Here is a 21,627-nt window from a genome sequence, read left to right as displayed (position 1 = left end):
GCCGTGGGGACCGGGACTCCGAGGCGCTACAGTAACACAGCCAACAGTCAGGTTTTGGGGGGGAAGAGTCACTTCGGTTGTGATTTCTCTCACCAAACCAGTTCCCCCCCAACAGAACCGAGGATTGTGGGAGAAGGTGAAACCCTAATGACCATCAAGGGGGCGGCCCAGGAATCAAAGCTGGGACCTTCCCAGTAAGAGCATGAACCGCTACAGCTTGAAGGAAGGAAGTAAATCCCCCTGGGGGGGGGAGCAGTGGCAGAGACACGTCCTCTGGGGGAAGGGGTGTGTGTGTGTGTGTGTCTCAGGATTCACGGTGAGCAGAGAGCGTCACTAATCTCCCACGTGATGCTGCTATGACCCACGGTGCAAGAGCATCACCCTCCTCCCGCACCCCCCTTCAGGGACCCTCTCCAGGGGAATTCCAGCGCAGGGCAGGGCTGATCCTGCTGGCTCCAGGGATTTCACACACGGACGGCCAGGTGTCTTTTATTCAAAGGCGAAGCCGTCGCTCCTTACAGACAGTTACGGGCACCCCGCAAAGCTCAGGTTTTGCTGCACAGATGAACGCTGCCCCCCTCCTCCCATGGCTGCTTTGCAGACAGAGTAAGTGAGCGTGGCGATGAAGTCATGCGCGTAAGAGGCAATCTCTGGCCTGGCTCCCAGGGCTCCAGGAGTCAGGGTCCCAGTCTTGCCCCCGCTGAAGTCAACGACCTGATTCAGACCAGCGTAAGTCCACTGTCTTCAGTGCCGTGACTCCCGCTTTTACACCAGCATGAAATGAGCACAGAGCCAGGCCTGGGGGTGTTTTATCCCCCGTCACACTAGCTCCCTTCAGCCAGAAGCGTTGTCCAGTTTCACAGCTTCTCCACAGGGTCTGGATGCTGCTGGCTGGAGCAGATGTGCGGCGCACCCCAGTTACCTATTCCCGTGAGCAGGAGCGATGCACCACTCCCCGCCCCGCCTGGGGCCCCAGTCCTCCCACCCCCAGCTTCAGTCCCACCTGGAGAGTGCACATCAGCACTGCTGGTTCGGGGGCAGCACGGGGCAGGGATGGTGCCTGACCCACACGTGACCCAGCTAGGGTGTGTTATGCACAGGAGCCACAAGGCACAAGCACCCCCATAGGTGCAGGAACTAGGGGGCTGCCGCACCCCCTGGCTTGGAGTGGTTTCCATCATATACAGGGTTTACAGTTTGGGTCCATGGCGCTCAGCCCCCCCACTATACAAATTGTTCCAGCCCCCTGAGCAGTCCCCAGTGTCCTGTATCCTGCTCTCTTTCTGGCCAAGGTCCCCCAGACATCGGCAAGCCCCAGAGCAATTCAGGGCTGGGGGCCGGGGTGTTGGGAACCAGCCCAGGGGCGGCATGGTGCCACCCCCCAGGTGCCAGGCTCAGAAGTACATGGAGCCCTCCTTGGCCGTCCGGTCGTACTCCTGGATCTGTGCCTTGATGTGCGCGAGCTTCTTCTTCAGGTAGTCGCAGCGCTCCTGCTTCTCCAGGAAGGCGGGGTCCTGCAAGGACAGGAGGACGGGTCCTTTGTCAGATCACCACCGCTAGATCTGGGCTTCACCCCCGTCCTCCCTCCCCCAAACCGGGGAGCAGGGTCTCCAGGAGGATCCGGGATTTGCCCCGCGCTCCCGACCCTGCGGAGAGCTGTGTCCCCACTGCCAGCGACCGGGCCAAGCGGAAAGGCAGGGAGCGCCCCCACCTGAGGACGTTCCTTTGTACGGGGCCCGAGCCCTCGGCTGGGAAGGCCAGAGCCGTTGCAGCCGCCCTGTTGTGAGCAGCCCCGGACAGGCCAGGATCAAGAGACGGCACAAGACCACGTCAGCCAGTCTAGGGACCCCAAGGGAATCACGGGTTCTAGCTGCATCCAGCAGCCTTCATAGAGAATCCCCGTTAGAGTCATTTGAACCCAGTCCTGGTTCTTCCATACCACAGGGCTCCACAGCCGCACGCGTGGGAACGCCCGAGAGCCCCCGATTGGCCAGAGGGGCCCTGCTTGTTGGGAGAATTCTTAGCCAGCGATGCCCCAAGCACTGGTCAAATGGGGACGCGGGCTGGATACATCTACACAGACTGCAATCACACCCGGTGATGGGGCGAGCTCCAAGCCTACAGCGTTCCCCCTGAGCCGGTCTGCCTACTAGCCTCCCGCCCCTTGGCTTGTACTCACCCTCTTCTTCTTCTTGTATTCCTTCCAGATGTTGGAGACCCGGCTCTGTTCCTGCGGAGCAGAAAGCAGCGGGTGAAGGGGCCTGGCCGAGCTCTGCCGGGCAGCCGCGGGGAGCAGCCCCTGCAAGCCTGGGTCAGCAGCAGAGCTGGCGGGAAGCGGAAATTCCTTTGGCCAGAAGATTTGGAAACATTTTTCTGTTTGGAATTGGCACCTTTCGATTCTGGCGAGTCAGCGACTGGGACCCTGGAATGCTGCAGCCAGCTCCAGTAACCAGACAGCCAGGGACTCCAGCAACCCTCTGGGAACAGAGGGCGGACATTAGCCCCCCTTCAGCTGGGCGCCCGGCAGGATAACTTTGACAAGGGCCTGGCTGGGAAATGCTGCTGCTCTTTTGATCTGCCAGCCGGGATCTCAGATCCCGGAAAACCAGGAACTGCCCCGAACAAGCCTCTGTGTCTTAGGAGTATAGCTAGTAGAGAATGACTCAGGGAAAGCATCAAGGAGTCCAGTGGCACCTTAAAGACTAACAGATTTATTCGGACATAAGCTTTCGTGGGTAAAAAACCCACTTCTTCAGATGCATGGAGTGAATGTTACAGATGCAGGCATTCTATATTATATCAGGGAAAGCATGTGTGTGTGTGGGGAGGGGAGACACTGAATCAAGGTTTGGTTTATCACTGCTAAAAGAAAGTGTGGGAAGAAATTCCTGACTGGAGTAGGCCCCAGAAGGTCAGACTCTCTCATTAGCAATGTCACGCACGCACCTGCACCCACGCACGCCCCAAGCCGGCGTGTGGTAAATAACCAGACTGCAAAGCCCGGAGTTGGCTTGCATCCCAGCACAGAGAGCAGACAACCAGCTTCCCCTTCCCTCAATCAGCCCTGGGCGTCTGCTCCGAGTATTAATGAAACCAGCAGGAGCAATGTCGGTTCATGGGCCACAAGGGTTTGACTTGAACTGGCTTCCTCAAGGAAGCACCCGCGGAACCCGACGTTTCCGGACAGCTCTGTCACAAGAACGGCAGCGGCTCCTTTGTTGTTCCTGGCGGGCGGCTCAATCGACCCTCTGCTGCTTCTAGCCTGACTCCGGTACCAGTCTATGGCTTGGGCCAAATTGTTCTACCTGCTTCTGCTCCTGGTGGGTGCCCTACCTGTCTCCACAGCCCCTCCAGCCCTGGTCCTCTTTCCAGCACTGCGAGACAGGGGCCAACTAGTTCCAGTGGGTTTTTGGTGGGCTGTTCCTGTCCTAGTAGGAAATCAGCTGAGACCCGTCAATTCATTCCACCAAACATTCCCCACTGCTGAGCCAGGCAGGAGAGGAAGCCGTCCCCGAGAGGTGAGAGGCCCCACATCCCAACCCCCGCTCCAGCCTGCCCGTGCCATGCCCCCTCTGCTTAGCAACTGACCTTCTTGCTGGGCGTGCGATGCGGCAGCCGGCTCATCATGGCGTCCAGCTCCTTGAACTTCTGCAGCGCCGCATGGACCTCGTGGTAGAGCTCCTTGTACTCCGCGTACTGGTCGCTGAAGACGGCCTTGTACTTCTCTCTCTCCTCGGGGCAGCAGATCCCCGGGTACTTCCTACCCAGCCCCAAGAGATTCACAGGGGGGGAAAAGGACTCTGAGATAGTGTGACGAACTGGGACTGTTCTTGCTGGGGTGTGTGAATGCTGACAGGGGAGTGTGACTAGGATGGTCTGCATCGGGGGATGGGAGCCGGCCCAAGGGAACATACCTGAGCTTGTAACATGAGAACCCAGGAGGGGGGTGGAGGTCAGATGACTCCGGGGCCCGGGAAACTGAACAAAGGCTGTGGGAGGGGTCGCTGAAGGGAGAGTGCTGGAAGCAGGCTGGAAGGAGGCTGGAGAGATGGCTGGGAGGCAGAGATGGCTCTGACCCCCCAAGGGGGGTGGGCTGGCATGCCCTGGGACCCCAAGCTGGACCTAACTGAGGGGGGCCCTGTTGTCTGTGCCTGCAAGACCTGTCTTGGACTGTATTCCTGTCATCCAAATAAACCTTCTGCTTTACTGGCTGGCTGAGAGTCATGGTGAATCGCAGGAAGCCGGGGGTGCAGGGCCCTGAGTTCCCCAAAACTCCGTGACAACTGGTGGCAGCGGTGGGATCTACTGCACCCCGTGGACGGCGCTTCCTGCAGTAAGTGACTGGGGAGCAGTAAAACGAAGGGGGATTGACGGGGACCAGGCACGCTGAAGAGTGGGAGAGAGACGGTGATTACCCCTGGGAGTGTGTGACCAGCGAGAAGGACTTTTGCAGTAACAGGGTCCCCTGGGGGGATCGCAGCGAGTGGTCCCAGGGGCGGAGGAGTCTGCAGCTCGACCCTGGCAGAGAGGTGGTGACCTCGAGAAGGGCTGGCACACTAGGGGTCCCCCTGGGAACTGTGGGGAGCTGTGAGCACACAGGCCGGTGAGTGGCCAGCAGGAAGATGTATGCCAAGCGGCTTAAGAGCGACCTGGTGGAGCTGTGCAAGCAGAGGCGGCTGCGCATTGGGAGGCTCACCAAAGAACAGCTCATTGCCCAGCTGGAGGCGGAAGATCGCGCGAATGAACTGATCCCTGTGTCTCAGGGAAGCAGCCTGGCAAATGCAGCGCAGGCACCAGTGTCTGTCCCAGCTGGGAGTGGTCAGCCCGCTGCTGAGGGCTTCCCGAGACCCCTCCTTCCTATGCCTAGGGGAAGGGTGGGGAGGAGCCCAGCAAATACCGAAGGCGCTGTGACCCCCCCGGCCAGCAGGGGGTCCCCCCGGCGAAGCTCGCCGGCCAGCAGAGGATCCTCCCGGCGACGTTCGGCATCCGGGGAGCGGAATTGGCTGGAATGGGAGAAAGAGCTAAAGCTGAGGGAGCTGGAGGATCGTGAACAACAGAGACAGCATGAACGGGAGGAGAAAGAGAGACAGCATCAGCGTGAAGAGAGACAGAGACAGCATGAACGGGAGGAGAATGAGAGACAGAGACAGCATGAAGAGAGACAGCGTCAGCATGACCTGGAACTGGCGAGATTGAAGGGCAGCGAACCCCCAGTTGCGGTGAGTGAGGGGGGACCCAGGACTGCACGGAGCTTTGATAAGTGCATCATGGCCCCATACAAGGAGGGGGAGGACATGGATGACTTCCTGGAGGCCTTTGAGACGGCCTGCGAGCTGCACCGGGTGGATCCCGCGGACAGACTCCGGGTCCTTACCCCCTTACTGGACCCCAAATCCGTGGCATTGTACCGCCAACTGGGAGAGGCAGAGAAAGGGGACTACGAACTATTCAAAAAGGCCCTGCTACGTGAGTTTGGGCTGACTCCTGAGATGTACCGGGGAAGGTTCCGGAGTCAAGATAAAACCCCTGAGATCTCATATCTGCAACTAGCCGTCCGCATGGAAAGATACGCCAGCAAGTGGGCTGGTGGGGCCCAGACGAAGGAGGACCTGATTAAACTGCTGGTACTGGAGCAACTGTATGAGCGGTGCCCATCCGACCTGAGGCTGTGGTTGGTGGACAGAAAGCCAGAGAACCCGCGACACGCCGGGCAGCTGGCTGATGAGTTTGTAAAGAGCCGGTCAGGGGGTGGCAGGGAGGAGCCCCAAAGGAACAGGCCCGCCGTGATGCAGAGAGAGAGTCACCCTGGGACCTCCCAAAGAGGGAATATGGGGAATCCCCTCCCACGGGGAATGCCCAGCGTCAGGGACAACCGACCGGCTCGAGGGGACCCACAGGACATGAGCTGCTATTACTGCGGCCGAAGAGGCCACGTTCGGGCCCAGTGCCCCAAGCTCAAGGACAGACTGAGCAGACCGAACCCGCATAGGGTTAACTTGGTAGAGGCCCAGACGGACGAGGGGCAGGCTTCTCACGCAAGAGGGGCTGGCAGCTTATCAACTGCTCAAGAGAGAGAAGGGCCCCAGGCCAGCTCCTCTAGGGGGCTGGATGCCCCAGACTCAGGGTTTTTGGTTTATACGGTGGGCGCGGGGCTGTCCCTCCGGAGAGAGTACCTTGTTCCCCTGGAGGTGGATGGGAGGAAGGTCAATGGATACTGGGATACGGGCGCAGAGGTGACGCTGGCCCGGCCCGAGGTGGTGGCCCCAGATCAGGTGGTGCCCAACTCCTACCTGACCCTGACGGGGGTGGGCGGAACACCAGTCAAAGTGCCCGTGGCAAGGGTACACCTGAAGTGGGGGGCCAAGGAGGGCCCCAAGGATGTGGGGGTACACCCGTATCTGCCCACTGAGGTATTGATGGGGGGGGACCTGGAGAACTGGCCAAGCAACCCCCAAAAGGCACTGGTTGTGACCCGCAGTCAGAGCCGGCGAGGGGCCCTGCGCCCTGGCCTTGGGGGGGGTGCCTTGCCTGAGGCGCAGGACCCTAACCTGGTGGGGAGGGAACGCCCAGGGACGCGGCTCAGGGAGGCTGCAGCTTCGGACCCAGCGGGCGAGAAAGAGCAGGTGGCCATCCCTGTCCCAGCTGCTGAGTTCCAGGCCGAGTTACAGAGAGACCCCTCCTTGCGGAAGATAAGGGACCTGGCCGACCTCAATGCGGTACAGACCATGGGACGAGGTGGCCGGAAAAGGTTCCTGTGGGAGAAGGGGTTCCTGTACCGAGAATGGGCTCCCCCAGGGAAAATGGAGTCAGGGGGGATCAGGAGGCAGCTGGTGGTACCCCAGAAGTATCGCCGCCAGCTGCTGTGCCGGGCCCATGACATTCCCCTCTCAGGGCACCAGGGAACCTGGCGTACCCAGCAGAGGCTGCTACGGAGCTTTTACTGGCCTGGGGTCTTTGTTACTGTCCGACAGTACTGCGGATCCTGTGACCCCTGTCAGAGGGGGAGGAAGGCCTGGGACAAGGGGAAAACAGCTTTAGGACCCTTGCCCAGCATAAAGGATCCTTTCCGGAGGGTGGCCAAGGTTAAAAGGGCGGCTCTAAACCAAGAGAGCCCAAAGCACAGACCTCCAGACTGGAGCGCTGGGAGAAGACCACAGCCCAGTTGGAACCCCAGAGGTATGGGGGTGGGAAAAGGGCACAGGCCGCATAAACCTTCCCACAGGCGAACTGCGAGTGCCATCAAGCACCCCCGACCTAAGGGGGGGCGTGAAACTGGAGGGGCCTGGTGTAATTCTCACCAAGGAACTGGAGGGATGCGGGGGCATCCATGGGAACGGGGGTAGGTTCGAACTTCCCCGGGTCACTGGCTAAAGTGACCCTGCTCAGTTCGGTCTCGAAGGGGGGAGAGATGTGACGAACTGGGACTGTTCTTGCTGGGGTGTGTGAATGCTGACAGGGGAGTGTGACTAGGATGGTCTGCATCGGGGGATGGGAGCCGGCCCAAGGGAACATACCTGAGCTTGTAACATGAGAACCCAGGAGGGGGGTGGAGGTCAGATGACTCCGGGGCCCGGGAAACTGAACAAAGGCTGTGGGAGGGGTCGCTGAAGGGAGAGTGCTGGAAGCAGGCTGGAAGGAGGCTGGAGAGATGGCTGGGAGGCAGAGATGGCTCTGACCCCCCAAGGGGGGTGGGCTGGCATGCCCTGGGACCCCAAGCTGGACCTAACTGAGGGGGGCCCTGTTGTCTGTGCCTGCAAGACCTGTCTTGGACTGTGTTCCTGTCATCCAAATAAACCTTCTGCTTTACTGGCTGGCTGAGAGTCATGGTGAATCGCAGGAAGCCGGGGGTGCAGGGCCCTGAGTTCCCCAAAACTCCGTGACAGATAGGTGGCAAGGGATGGATCCGCAAATGGTGGGAAAATGTTAACCCGTGAGGCGGGAGGAAACCGGGGACTTATTAGGAAGGAAAATACCTGCAGAGCTGGGTGGGTGCTCAGATATTATGTGTATTATAGTCGTCTCTAGAGGCTCAGGGCCCCACTGCGTCAGGAGCTGCCAGGAGAGACCCTGCCCCAAAGAGCTCAGAGTCTATGTAGACACAGGAAGGCCATTCGCCCACTGGGGAATTGAGGCCCAGAGAGATGCAGTGACTTGCTCAAGGTCACCTGGAGAGCCTGGGACAGAGGCAGGCATTGAACCCAGGTCACCTGGATCCCAGTCTGATGCCTTAGCTGCCAGGATGGAGAGTGCTGCATAAAGCCAGTGCAGGCTTTTCAGCCCCCCACCCTCCTGCTAATGACCCACCAGCACACAGCCCTGAGCCCGCCTTCGCCCGCTCCCGCAGCTGGGGACATGGACGGGGGGGTTGGGGGGGCACAGGTTGTTACTTACACAACATAGTCGGGGACGATGTGCGGCTTTGGGGTGTGCCCTGTTGGGATGGAGCAACTCAAGGCCCCCGACGCCTCGCCCTTCTCGGAGAACCCCAGCTGTTTGGTGACCTTCCCTGGGAGGCTCCCGGATGGCATCACCTCGTCCTGGAAGAAGATCCGCTTGGGTCTGGCTTGCAGGAGGACGGGATTGTGCTTAAAGAGACAGAGGGGCGTGAGGCTCAGCAGCAAAGCAACAACCCACATGGGCCTCGAAGAGTGAGCTCCGAGAGCCTGGGTGAACACTCCACCTTCTCGAGAGCAGCCTCCAATCTCTAGGCATGGCCTAGCCACTGGAGGGAGACACTGCCTCCGGGAGGGTTAGGCAAGCCCCAACCCCCCAGCCCCATGCAAAGGGCGAGGGCACACAGGGGGTGTGATGGTAGCACCTGTAGATACAGAGATCAGCGCTAGCTGGGTAACCATAGCAGCACGCCCAGGACCTTGGGTAGGTACCTGAGCTAGTACGTCTGCAGGAGCGGCAGTCACACGTCCTGACGGCTGGGCAGAAAGACCCCGAGAGAGGGAGGTTACTGCCTCCCAGAGCCAGCGAGCTGTCAGCCGCACAGTCTGAGTGATGGCTGTCTCTGACGCAGCCCGGGCTGGGGACAGGCGGCTGGGCTGGGTGGAGGCTCCAGAAGGATGACTTGTGCATCTCTGGAAGGCTTCGGTTCGTGGGTCCCCACTGGGATCCCACTGCATGGAACCATTTCTTGTTCCTACGGAGTTAATCCCGGAGCCAATATAACCGCCCCTGTCTGCAGCTCGGGGTTTGCCCCAACCTTTCTAGGCCTCTCCGCCACAGGCTTACCCCACACAATGCAACCGCGCATGGGGCTAGGGGCATAGGGCCAGGTTACTCACAGCCCTGGCGCCCTTTCATACCAGATAGCCAGGCATGAGCCCCCCGGGGGAGCTCCCCAGCACAACGAACTCCCTGGCAGGCCTGGGTGGAGGGGGGAGCAGTAGGGAGGCTGCAGGAGGGAGGGGGTGTGTCAAAAGGAGGAGGGGGTGTGGCTTAGGTGGGCCTGCATTCTGCCTCCCGGCAATGCCCCATAAGAGCCTTTGACGCACGAGTGCAACCCGGCCCCTGTAGCCCTGGAACTGAGGAGGTGCCTGCATGGGGCGAATCCTTCCCAGAGCCAAGAGAAGGCGCCGGGCCTTGGGGACAGGGAAGGGGGCAGAAGCGCTAGGAAGCTGCCCTCCTGCTCTGGGGCACGCATCCCGGGGGAGGACTCACTAGCACTTCAAAGGCCTCCCGCTGCTTCCTCGCCATCTCGTGCCTCCACATCTTCAGACACACCAGCGCCCCGGCCAGGTAGAGCAGGGTGGTGATGAAGAGGAAGGTGAGAGCCGCTACCTGGCCCCCTTCCACTCGGCAGAAGGCGGCTATGAGTGGGTTGCTGGCGAACAGGGAGTAGCAGAGGCCGCCGCGGTTCACGTCGTTGACGTAGGCGATGGCCGCCCCCATGTAGAGGAGGAACATGATGATGTTGAGGGCGAACTCCGTCAGGGGCCACCAGTGGGAGTCTAGGAGGATGGTCCTATAGTACATGGTGACCCCCAGCCCCAAGAGGATCACCGTGACCAGCCACGCCAGGCTGGCCACCACCAGCACAAAGGGGGTCATGGGGCCGTAATAATTGTACCCATAGCCTTCCCCCAAAAGGCCGTCTGACAGCAGGTTCCCGCCGTACAGGTTGTACCACTGGTAGTCCTTCTGGATGTAGGCACAGACACAGGCAAAGACCATGCCGCCAAAGAGCAGCTCCAGCCCGGCCATCAGCCTGAGCAAGCCTGGCCAGGACTTCATGTAGGAGTACTTGAGGTTGTAGGCCTCCAGCTTCTCCTCGTAGCTCGGCAAGGCGGGTTGGCCCTGCTGGCTCTTGGGGGGAGACATCTCTGTCTCCCGGTGACACTCAGAGGGGCTGGACCAGGAGGGTTCCTGGAAACCGCTGCTGGAGCTGCCCTCGCGGGCTGGCCCGTGGCGATCTAACAATGGACTTACGGGTGGGGAGCACCGGGCGGCGGCGTAGGCCAGCGGCAGGAACGGCTCGGGCTCTCGCCTCCATCTTTGGAAAAAGTTCTTCCACGACCGCGGGATAAAACGCCTGACGGGCTTCAAGGGAGAGGCCTCTTGGTTCTCCGAGCTGCGGGGAACGTCCCCGACGGGTGGCTGGGCAGGCAGGGGAGGCTCACGGGCGGAGGAATCGAAAGAGTCAGACAAGTCGCTCTTGCCGGGGTAGGACCTGCCGGATGCTCTGGTCCAGGCTTGTGAGGGCCACATTTGCCAGGAGGAGTTTAGCGGGTCTCCGTCCGACTCCACGATGGGCCGCCTCTTCTCCCTAGAGGAGGTAGAATTTGCCATGTGTCCAAGGAGTCACAGCATTTCAGTCTCTAGTCTCATCAGCACCACTGGGACCGTGGGGAGCTCTCCTCTCTGCGGGCTGGCCGGGCTCCTGTTGGAGGGAGGGAAGAAACAGGGACAGGTGAACGCTGAGGTTCATGGGCTCTTCGCTACAAGCCCATTCGTTTATTCATTACATCGGCAAATCAGATTCCCTTGGTGAGAGTTGGCATCGTGCTCTCTCGTCCCACTCTCCATTCCCGAGCAGCTGCAGTGGCCTCCTGGCCCTATGACGGGCAGTGTGGTCTAGTGGCTAATGGCCAGGAGACCTGCGTTCATGTCCCAGCCCTGCCCATGGACCTTGGGTAAGTCACTGCCCATCTGTGTGCTTCGCTAGCCGCCTCGTCTGGTTAGACTGAGCCCTTCAAGGCAGGGACTGTCTCACGCTGGGTATGTACAACGCAACGGGGCTGTGGTCTTGGTGTGCACCTTAGAGGGGTTCCAGAGCAGGGCTTTGAACCCAGCAACGCCCAGGCTCAGACCACGAATTCCTCTCCTATAGCGTTGCCTTGGGCCTGCGGCTCCTCCCCCATCGGTCACTGCTGATTGATAAATGTTCAGCACCAAGGGAACAATCTGAACATAAAGAACGTAAGAACGGCCACGCTGGGTCAGACGAATGGTCCATCTAGCCCAGTATCCTGTCTTCCGATAGTGTCCAGCACCAGGTGCCCCAGAGGGAGTGAACAGAACAGGGAATCACCAAGTGATCCATCCTCTGTCGCCCATTCCCAGCTCCTGGCAAATAGATACTAGAGACACCATCTCTGCCCATCCTGGCCAATAGCCACTGACGGACCTGTCCTCCATGAACTTATCAAGTGCTTTTTTGATTGGCGTATGGTGACGTCACCCCCACTCTTACACTCTAATTCTTCCCCATCCGTAGGAATCCGCACCAGTAACCAGCCCCTTCGGCTCGGGTGCCCCGGGCACCCACCCCATTAATGCCACTCGAGGCTGGGCTATAACGGGGCAGCCTGTCAGCCCTTATCGTTGACTAGAGAGAGAATTTCTTGGCTGTTTGGGATTGTTCTCAGCTCATCGCCCAAGCCTCAGGGGCCGCACAATCTCTGTTGGACGTGAAAAGCAATTGGAGGAGTTCTGGGCTGGCACAGCCAGCTTTCTCCAGGGCCTTCTTCCCATGCAAACAGCCACGCCGACCGGCGGCTTTCACTGGCCGTTTTGCTGCTCCCCTGACACCGCCGAGCGCATCCGGTTCAGAAATAACAGCAGCAGCTAACAAAAGAAAGGCCGCCACGTCTAAGGAGAGTCCTCTCCCCTTCTCCAGACTGCTCGGGCTTTTTCATTTCTCACCCACCGTGGGCACCTGGCTCCGTAGCCCCTCCATAAAACCTGGGTTCTACTCAGGGGCGTCGCCGGCTGGTTCTGGGGTGGGGATGTGGCTTTTCCCTTTGTACCAGAACAGCCACCCAGGCAAGGTGGGGTCCATAGAACCATGTTTACTAAGGACACACAACATGCAAGGACGGATTACATCACACTGCCGGCCCGGCTGCCTTCTAAAACATGGTGAGCACCACTAGCTGGCTCACGAATGAGTTAAAGGGATACGACCCTCTGCACTCACCTGACTAATGCCACCTGCAGTGCAGGGCTAACATCACGGGGGGGCCGATCAGCACCCCATGGAAAAAGACACTAACAATTGAAGTTAGTGTGTGTGTGTGAAATGTGGGGGGAACAACGCCTTTGGCTGGGTTGGGGGATTGACCTGGGGGAACTAACAGCGTGAGCAGCTACTTGTTGAGCTGAAGGACGGGTCCTCCTGCCCAGGGAGACTTTGTTCATCCGGAGGGCACAGCGAGACGGACCCCAGGAGAAGTTTGGAGCTCCTGTTTTCTATCTCTAGAGGGCCTGGGGGCGTTCACACTAGGGCTGGCTGGAAAACAAGTATTCTTGGGTTTTGTTCCAGATTGGAAAACCCCCCGCAAGAGCTTTGGAAATTTTTCAACCACCCCCACATACATGAGAGTGAGTGAGATACCCTCCCTCCACCCCCAGAATAGCCCAGTGGCCCAGGCCCTCACACAGGTGAGCCAGGTTCAAGTCCCCACTCTGCCTGATTTGGAGCAAGGACTTGAGCGTCCCCCTCTGTCATCCCAGGTGAGCCCCGGCCCCTTGGCTGTCCCAGACCTGAGATGCCTTCCTGATGCACGGGCCGTCCGAGCCAACGCCTTCCCACCAGACGTTTCTGTTTTGATGAATTGGCATTTTTAAGTGGAAAAAACCATTTCATTGAAAAATTCCCACCCGGCCCTAACGAGCGGGGATCTCGTCGGTTTCTCTAGGCAAAGCCAGCCACAGCGGGGCCGCCGCCCTGCCTTACCCTGGATCACACAAAGTCCAGCAGGGAGCCGCACACCCCCTCCGGCCTGGGGCTCCGCTGCCCTGGGGATTCTCGCGTTGGTGTGGCTGCGCTGTACCAGCGGAGAGCAGGGCTTGCGCCCGTGGGACCTACCCCGGCCGCACCACCGCAGGCCCCGTGTTACACGCCCGGGGCCCACTTCTGCTTCCAGCGCGAATCAGCAGCAGCTCGCTGCAGTCAGCGGAGTCGGACCGGGGGAGACGGTTGGGAGGAGCCAGGGCAGGACCGGTTTGTAGGATCTGCACCAGCGGCAGGGGATCTTAGGCCACTCCAGCCTTCCCAGCGTGGCCACTGACTGTGCCTACGCTCAAGAGGGGAGGGCCCCCAGGATTTCCAACAGAAAACGGTGTGAGCCATTACCTGCCCTTCCCTTGCGGGGACACGGGCTGCGGGGTACATGGGTTCATGGCTGATCCTCACCCTCCTGCTGTCATCCCGGCAAAGTCGGGGTGTTGTGAAGGCGTCCGGCCCAGCTGCTCCCCGTGGTGCGCTATTAGCCTCCAATGTAAAACAATGAGTTAAACATTAACTGTGCCCAGCCGCCAGGCAGCCCCGTGTGCAGAGCTGGGGCTCTTGTGTGGCCGGATGATAAGCTCCACCCCTGGGGGGGAGTTCCAATGGTGCGCCCCCCCCCATGCGCCTGGCTTTCCTGCCCATCAGCCAAGCCTTCCTGGTGGCGGGGACAGGGCCACTACCAGCAAAAATAAAATCTGCGAGATCTCTGTGCCTGCCAACAGACACCGTGGATTCCTACTGACCCCCCGACAGTTGGGTTGCCAACAGGATTCGAGCCTTTGAGCTTCAGCAGCCCAGTACAGACCCCTCTCCCACTGGAGCTAAAGGAGTAACTCCATGAACTGGCAGCGGTAGTAGGCTAGCACTGGGGAGGTCAATAGTACGGTTATGAACAGCATGAGGGTGATCACTGCCCCCTACTGGCTGGACTCAGCTGTGTACCATAGGCAGAATATTGCTAGCAGATAATGAAGATTTTCCTTTAAATCAAATGGTTGAGGCTGGGCCACTGGGGCAGAAGGATCGGCGTCCACACGGCCTGAGGCCCAGCTCTGTCTCAGCACACCCTGCTGCACTATGGCTGAAGTGTTTCTCCAATCAATTAGGAGGGGCAGGATCATTCACCTTTCTGGGGCTGCGGCACGACCAGCCCCCCCGCAGCTAATCAGATTTGGGCTGGGCCAACATAGAAAAACATTTCCCGTTTGCTGGGTTGTTTTAAGCATGACACGTGGCACCTTTCTGGCTCTTTATCCCCCTGAACTAATCAGGCACGCCTAACCCCTTCCTTGCCACTGCTCTAGTCGCCCACCCCTTTGTTGCACTTAGTATCACTGAGTCTATAAACTTCTCTCTAGCCTGGGCGGGGTCCTAGCCTGGGGCTCACAGGCAGATTTCAGGAGGCCATGACCACGCCCCGTTTCTTTAGATGAGGCAGAGGGGTAGGGTGCAGGACCCACTTTTTTTCTGTTGTAATAGGAGGTCACAGCCAGCAGGGGGCACTGTGCTGACAGCTACTTAACTTACGACACTTCATGTACCCTAGGCTATCACCGTGTGGGTCTTTGTCCCCCTCTGTTGGCTGCTCCACATACAGTCAGGGGCTGGGGGGAGACCCATGAGTCCTTCTGGCTGAACTGGGATTCTTAGTGCCAAGCCCAGAAGCCACGGCAAAGCCACGGAGTGCCAGGGAGCGGGGTGCGTTAGCAAGAGAGACAGAGCAGCTTTCATCAGAGACACTGCAGGCACTGTGTCGGCATGAACCATTCACCCCCAGCCCCTTCTCTCGGGTCGGGTCGATTTTCCTCATTCCCCAGATAGGGAAACTGAGGCACGGAGCAGGCCTGTGACTTGATCGAGGTCCCAGCAGGAGGCAGTGACAGAGCTGGGCCTGGAACGTAGGGGTCCTGACTCCAAGTCCTCCGGGTTCTAACCACTAGACCCGCCCACCCCCACACTACGACACCACAAAGGACGATGGCAGAGGGTTTGCCGTACCCCGAAGCGGCCAACACAACAGCTAGAGACCAAATTAAGAGGCCTGGCTGGGGACGAGGGTGGGAAACTGAATTTTAAGAAGTCTGAGTCCTGTTAAACCTGGCGCATCCCAGGACAAGTAGCTTTGATGAGCTACAGCAGCGGATGGCTCTGGTCAAAGGGCATCTCTTTGCAGCAGCAGGCAGCAGGGGGCGCCCTCCCCTTACAGTTCACACTGGTCCCAAGTTATTTGTGAAGTGGAATAAAGGGGCGTCTTTGTCCATACAGCGCCCCCTGCCAGCCTCAGCCGGCGCCTGCAGAGAGCAGGTCAGGCCCAGGTAGGGCAGGGTCCGTCTTCCTCTCACAGGGCGGTGACACCGTCCACCCCTCCTCCACGGTGCTCCCAGCCTTGCTGGCCAGGTGAGCTCCGGACGAGTGGCGTTTTGTTTCCCAGTGCAGTTAGAGGTCAGGGGCTAAATGAGAAGACCGGGCGTGCGGCAGCCACCCAGCACCCGTCGTCCTTTGTTCCTAGCCCTGGCGCTTCAGGTCTGGATGGTCCAGAGATCGCAGCTCCCGGGTAGGGTCGGGTTTCAGGCTTATTATTATTACTGAGTCATTGTATTGCAATATCCCCGGGGCGTCCCAGTCACGGAGCAGCCCCCCGGTGCCCTAGGCGCTGAACAGACACGCCACAAAGAGACCGTCTCTGCCCCAAAGCGCTTCCAGTCTAAACCGGATTAGCTCAACAGTGCTCCGCCCCCAGTGCTCCCATTCTGACGTCCCTCAGACCCACCCTTGCTCAGGAACAAGGCTCAGACAGTGTGAGAGGAAGATGGGAGCGGGTCTGCCAAGAGAGGCAGGGAGCTTCTTGTAGACACCCCGATAAATCCCTGGTGGGGTGCAGGGCCCTGCACCATCTTGTAGGGCTGCTCTTAGCCAGGCCGCCAATAAGAGCCCAGGAAACCCAGGTGCAGGTGGGGGGCGTTTGTGGGGTCCCCCAGTGGGGTTTGCACTAATTTCACGCCCCCCATGGTTTGGCTCCTACAACCCCCAAATCTCAAAGCAGAAACCGTCATTGTGGCTGTGAGCCACCTGCTCTTGGGCAACAGAAAACCGAGCGAGCCACACGCCGTTTCCACCCAGAAATCACAGCGCAGCCCCCCACTGCCTTGCACATCTGGACCCCAGGGCGGGAGGTGGTGTTCTCCCTACTTTACCAGTGGGGAAACCGAGGCACAGAGAGGGAGAAGGGAGTTGTTCAAGGTCACAAAGCGAATCTTGACTCCCAGTCCCTGCTCCTGGCTTCCTTGCTCTAACCACTAGGCTCCCCCTTTGTCTTCTGAGAGCCCAGACTAGAACCCCGGAGTCCTGATCCCCATCTGTCCCTGCTCTAGCCACCTAGACACCCTCCCTGTTTCATTGCAAAGGTTCCAGTTCCCCATTAGTGGTGCCCTACCACAGCATTCCTGGGTCACCCTCTCCCCCAGGCCCTCCCACACAGACACCCCGGAGCTCGGCTGTGCATTTCTGCTAATGAAAATACGCCCGAGCCCCGCACGAATCCAGCTGCTTGTGTCCAGCCGGCCTGGCATGTTTCACTGCACGCCAGGGGCAGGCGGGCTCTGGCAGCGGCTGGCCTGCGCTCTCGCTGGCCTGCTCCCAGCAGGGGCCTCGGTGTCTCTGGCTGGCAGGCAATGACCTGCCTGTCACGGAGTATTGGGGGACTCAGGGCCCTGCACCCCCGGCTTCCTGCGATTCACCATGACTCTCAGCCAGCCAGTAAAGCAGAAGGTTTATTTGGATGACAGGAATACAGTCCAAGACAGGTCTTGCAGGCACAGACAACAGGACCCCCTCAGTTAAGTCCAGCTTGGGGTCCCAGGACATTCCAGCCCACCCCCCTTCGGGGGGGGGGGGTCAGAGCGATCTCTGTCTCCCAGCCATCTCTCCAGCTCGCTTCCAGCAGTCTGCCTTCAGCGACCCCTCCCACAGCCTTTGTTCAGTTTCCCGGGCTCAGGAGTCACCTGGCCTTCAACCCCTTCCTGGGTTCTCATGTTACACACTCAAGAATGCGCCCTCGGGCAGATCCCATCCTCCAATGCAGACTATCCCAGCCCCACTCCCCTGTCAGCATTCACAGACCACAGTGAGAACAGGCCCAGTTCGTCACATCTCTCCCCCCTTCGAGACCGAACTGAGCAGGGTCACTTTAGCCAGTGACCCGGGGAAGTTCGAACCTACCCCCGTTCCCATGGATGCCCCCGCATCCCTCCCATTCCTTGGTGAGAATTACACCAGGCCCCTCCAGTTTCACGCCCCCCCTTAGGTTGCGGGTGCTTGATGGCACTCGCAGTTCGCATGTGGGAAGGTTTATGCGGCCTGTGCCCTTTTCCCACCCCCATACCTCTGGGGCTCCAACTGGGCTGTGGTCTTCTCCCAGCGCTCCAGTCTGGAGGTCTGTGCTTTGGGCTCTCTTGGTTTAGAGCCGCCCTTTTTACCTTGGCCACCCTCCGAAAAGGCTCCTCTATGCTGGGCAAGGGTCCTAAAGCTGTTTTCCCCTTGTCCCAGGCCTTCCTCCCCCTCTGACAGGGGTCACAGGATCCGCAGTACTGTCGGACAGTAACAAAGACCCCAGGCCAGTAAAAGCTCCGTAGCAGCCTCTGCTGGGTACGCCAGGTTCCCTGGTGCCCTGCGAGGGGAATGTCATGGGCCCGGCACAGCAGCTGGCGGCGATACTTCTGGGGTACCACCAGCTGCCTCCTGATCCCCCCTGACTCCATTTTCCCTGGGGGAGCCCATTCTCGGTACAGGAACCCCTTCTCCCACAGGAACCTTCTCCGGCCACCTCGTCCCATGGTCTGTACCGCATTGAGGTCGGCCAGGTCCCTTATCTTCCGCAAGGAGGGATCTCTCTGTAACTCGGCCTGGAACTCAGCAGCTGGGACGGGGATGGCCACCTGCTCTTTCTCGCCCGCTGGGTCCGAAGCTGCAGCCTCCCTGAGCCGCGTCCCTGGGCGTTCCCTCCCCACCAGGTTAGGGTCCTGCGCCTCAGGCAAGGCACCCCCCCCAAGGCCAGGGCGCAGTGCCCCTCGCCGGCTCTGACCGCGGGTCACAGCTAAGGCGGTCTGGGGGCTGCTTGGCCAGTCCTCTAGGTCCCCCCCCATCAACACCTCAGTGGGCAAATGGTGGTGCACTCCCACGTCCTTGGGGCCCTCCTTGGCCCCCCATTTCAGGTGTACCCTCGCTACGGGAACCTTGAATGGGGTCCCGCCCACCCCGGTCAGGGTCAGGAAGGTGTTGGGCACCACCCGATCTGGGGCCACCACCTCGGGCCGGGCCAGTGTCACCTCTGCGCCCGTGTCCCAGTAACCATAAACTTTCTTCCCATCCACCTCCAGGGGAACAAGGCACTCGCTCCGCAGGGACAGCCCCGCGCCAACCCTGTAAACTGAGAACTTTGAATCCGGAGCATCTGGCCCCCCAGAGAAGCTAGCCTGGGGCTCTCCTCCCTCCTTAGCAGGAGGTACTCTGCCAGCCCCCCTTCCCTGGGAATGCTGCCTCTCGCCGGGCTGGGTCTCTACCCAGTCAACCCTCTGTGGGTTCGGCCTGCTCAGTCTGTCCCTGAGCCTGGGGCACTGGGCCCGTATGTGGCCCTTTTGGCCACAGTGGTAGCAGCCCATGTCCCATGGGTCCCCCTGAGTGGGTCGGATGGTCCTGATGCCGGATGTTCCCCTCTGATGGGGTTTTTCTGTATTTTCCCACGGGGAGGTCCCATGGTGACTCTCTCTCTGCGTTGTGGTGGGATTGCTCCTTTGGGACTCCTCCCTTTTATCTCCTGACCGGCTCTTTACGAACTCATCGGCCAGCCGGCCTGCCTGTCGCGGGTTCTCTGGCTTTCTGTCCACCAACCACAGCCTCAGGTCAGATGGGCACCGCTCATACAGTTGCTCCAGTACCAGCAGTTTGACCAGGTCCTCCTTCGTCTGGGCCCCATCAGCCCACTTGCTGGCGTATCCTTCCATGCAGGCGGCTAGTTGCAGATATGAGATCTCAGGGGTTTTATCCTGACTCCGGAACCTTTCCCAGTACATCTCAGGAGTCAGCCCAAACTCTCGTAGCAGGGCCTTTTTGAATAGTTCGTAGTCCCCTTTCTCTGCCTCTTCCAGTTGGCGGTACAATGCCACGGCTTTGGGGTCCAGTAAGGGGGTAAGGACCCGGAGTCTGTCCGTGGGATCAACCCGGTGCAGCTCGCAGGCCGTCTCAAAGGCCTCCAGGAAGTCATCCATGTCCTCCCCCTCCTTGTATGGGGCCATGATGCACTTATCAAAGCTCCGTGCAGTCCTGGGTCCCCCCTCACTCACCGCAGCTGGGGGTTCGCTGCCCTTCAATCTCGCCAGTTCCAGTTCATGCTGACGCTGTCTCTCATTCTCCTCCCGTTCATGCTGTCTCTGTCTCTCTTCACGCTGATGCTGTCTCTGTCGTTCACGATCCTCCAGCTCTCTCAGTTTTAGCTCTTTCTCCCATTCCAGCCAATTCCGCTCCACGGATGCCGAACGTCGCCGGGAGGGTCCTCTGCTGGCCGGGGGGGTCACGGCGCCTTCGGTATTTGCTGGGCTCCTCCCCACCCTTCCCCTAGGCATAGGAAGGAGGGGTCTCGGGAAGCCCTCAGCAGCCGGCTGACCACTCCCAGCTGGGACAGACACTGGTGCCTGCGCTGCATTTGCCAGGCTGCTTCCCTGAGACACAGGGATCAGTTCATTCGCGCGATCTTCCGCCTCCAGCTGGGCAATGAGCTGTTCTTTGGTGAGCCTCCCAATGCGCAGCCGCCTCTGCTTGCACAGCTCCACCAGGTCGCTCTTAAGCCGCTTGGCATACATCTTCCTGCTGGCCTCTCACCGGCCTGTGTGCTCACAGCTCCCCACAGTTCCCAGGGGGCCCCCTAGTGTGCCAGCCCTTCTCGAGGTCACCGCCTCTCTGCCAGGGTCGAGCTGCAGACTCCTCCGCCCCTGGGACCACTCGCTGCGATCCCCCCGGGGGACCCTGTTACTGCAAAAGTCCTTCTCGCTGGTCACACACTCCCAGGGGTAATAACCGTCTCTCTCCCACTCTTCAGCAGGCCTGGTCCCCGTCAATCCCCCTTCGTTTTACTGCTCCCCAGTCACTTACTGCAGGAAGCGCCGTCCACGGGGTGCAGTAGATCCCACCGCTGCCACCAGTTGTCACGGAGTATTGGGGGACTCAGGGCCCTGCACCCCCGGCTTCCTGCGATTCACCATGACTCTCAGCCAGCCAGTAAAGCAGAAGGTTTATTTGGATGACAGGAATACAGTCCAAGACAGGTCTTGCAGGCACAGACAACAGGACCCCCTCAGTTAAGTCCAGCTTGGGGTCCCAGGGCATTCCAGCCCACCCCCCTTCGGGGGGGGGGGTCAGAGCGATCTCTGTCTCCCAGCCATCTCTCCAGCTCGCTTCCAGCAGTCTGCCTTCAGCGACCCCTCCCACAGCCTTTGTTCAGTTTCCCGGGCTCAGGAGTCACCTGGCCTTCAACCCCTTCCTGGGTTCTCATGTTACACACTCAGGAATGCGCCCTCGGGCAGATCCCATCCTCCAATGCAGACTATCCCAGCCCCACTCCCCTGTCAGCATTCACAGACCACAGTGAGAACAGGCCCAGTTCGTCACACTGCCCAACTCGCTTCTCATGCAGAGGCCTCTCCTCTCCGGCTGGTGGAAGCGCTAAGCACTCGATCCGCTCCAAAGCTGCCCTGGGTGGCTTAGGGGGACACTGGGAGCCAGAGAGCCCCAAAGAACCACAGGGCCTGTCTGCGTCCAGCAGCCTCCCCAGAGAATCCCCCTTTACCATCACTTCACCCGCCCAGCTGAGCCAGAGGGGTCGGTTCACAGCCTCTCCAGCGAAACCCACGGGGCTCCCGGGCCTCACCAGCTGAGCCTATCCCGGGGGCGCTGTCTGAGGGTCAGAGTCGAGGAGACTGATCCAACTCCCTACCCCCACTTGGCGTCTGGGCTGATCGACACCAGCCGGGGATTTGGCCCGCTGACGCCAGTGTTAAATGCTGGGCCCGCCAGGGAATGCACGAGGTGCCAGTAGTTGACACTGACCCAAACCCAGCTGAGGGGGGGGGGGAGCCCTGTTCTGGGCTTGGCTCACTCAGATCATAAACACAGCCACAGCCTTGGACTCTCCCCCCCCCCCCCGCTCCCGCTGGTGCCCCCCAAGCCTGATCCGCAGCCTGTCGCTATTCCAGCCCTGGGCTCCCCCATACACACAGCTGCGCTGGTGCCCCTCAATCCCAACTTGCAGCCCCCCGTCTCTGTAGTCGGTTCACACTGGACTGTATTTCGTCAGGGGGAGGCGGGGAACCAGCTTGGCACGTCCAGACGGGGCCTGC

At 60.0% G+C, this 21,627-nt stretch overlaps 1 protein-coding gene across 4 annotated transcripts; it reads right to left on the bottom strand.

The window, feature by feature from the left end:
* Nucleotides 1-473: 473 nt before the first annotated feature.
* Nucleotides 474-13,838, bottom strand: OCEL1 (occludin/ELL domain containing 1). Of its 4 annotated transcripts, none has more exons than XM_042861949.2 (6): nt 13,646-13,838; nt 9,670-10,888; nt 8,392-8,585; nt 3,589-3,760; nt 2,180-2,230; nt 474-1,514 (listed from the first exon to the last, which is right to left on the bottom strand). In XM_042861949.2, exons 2-6 carry the CDS (start codon nt 10,795-10,797, stop codon nt 1,395-1,397), a joined length of 1,665 nt encoding a protein of 554 aa, XP_042717883.2. In that variant the 5' UTR covers nt 10,798-10,888; nt 13,646-13,838; the 3' UTR covers nt 474-1,394. The 4 variants fall into 4 exon arrangements, with proteins under 4 accessions (XP_042717883.2, XP_005278986.3, XP_042717884.2 ...); XM_005278929.4 differs by having other exon boundaries at nt 13,586-13,837; XM_042861950.2 differs by lacking the exon at nt 13,646-13,838 and adding an exon at nt 13,319-13,575.
* Nucleotides 13,839-21,627: the final 7,789 nt, after the last annotated feature.

The sequence above is a fragment of the Chrysemys picta genome, chromosome 25 (genome assembly GCF_011386835.1).
Source record: "Chrysemys picta bellii isolate R12L10 chromosome 25, ASM1138683v2, whole genome shotgun sequence".
In the NCBI taxonomy this organism is placed as follows: domain Eukaryota; kingdom Metazoa; phylum Chordata; order Testudines; family Emydidae; genus Chrysemys; species Chrysemys picta.
The sequence above is the reverse complement of the archived record's forward strand: the minus strand, read 5'-3'. Positions and strand labels throughout refer to the sequence as shown.

Excerpts from the sequence above, each read along its gene's own strand:
- OCEL1 (XM_042861949.2), bottom strand. The coding sequence starts at position 10,797 with ATGGCAAATTCTACCTCCTCTAGGGAGAAGAGGCGGCCCATCGTGGAG. Across the intron at positions 2,231-3,588 it reads ATCGCACGCCCAGCAAGAAG|GAACAGAGCCGGGTCTCCAA; the intron begins GTCAGTTGCTAA and ends TCTGCTCCGCAG. Across the intron at positions 1,515-2,179 it reads AATACAAGAAGAAGAAGAGG|GACCCCGCCTTCCTGGAGAA; the intron begins GTGAGTACAAGC and ends CTGTCCTTGCAG.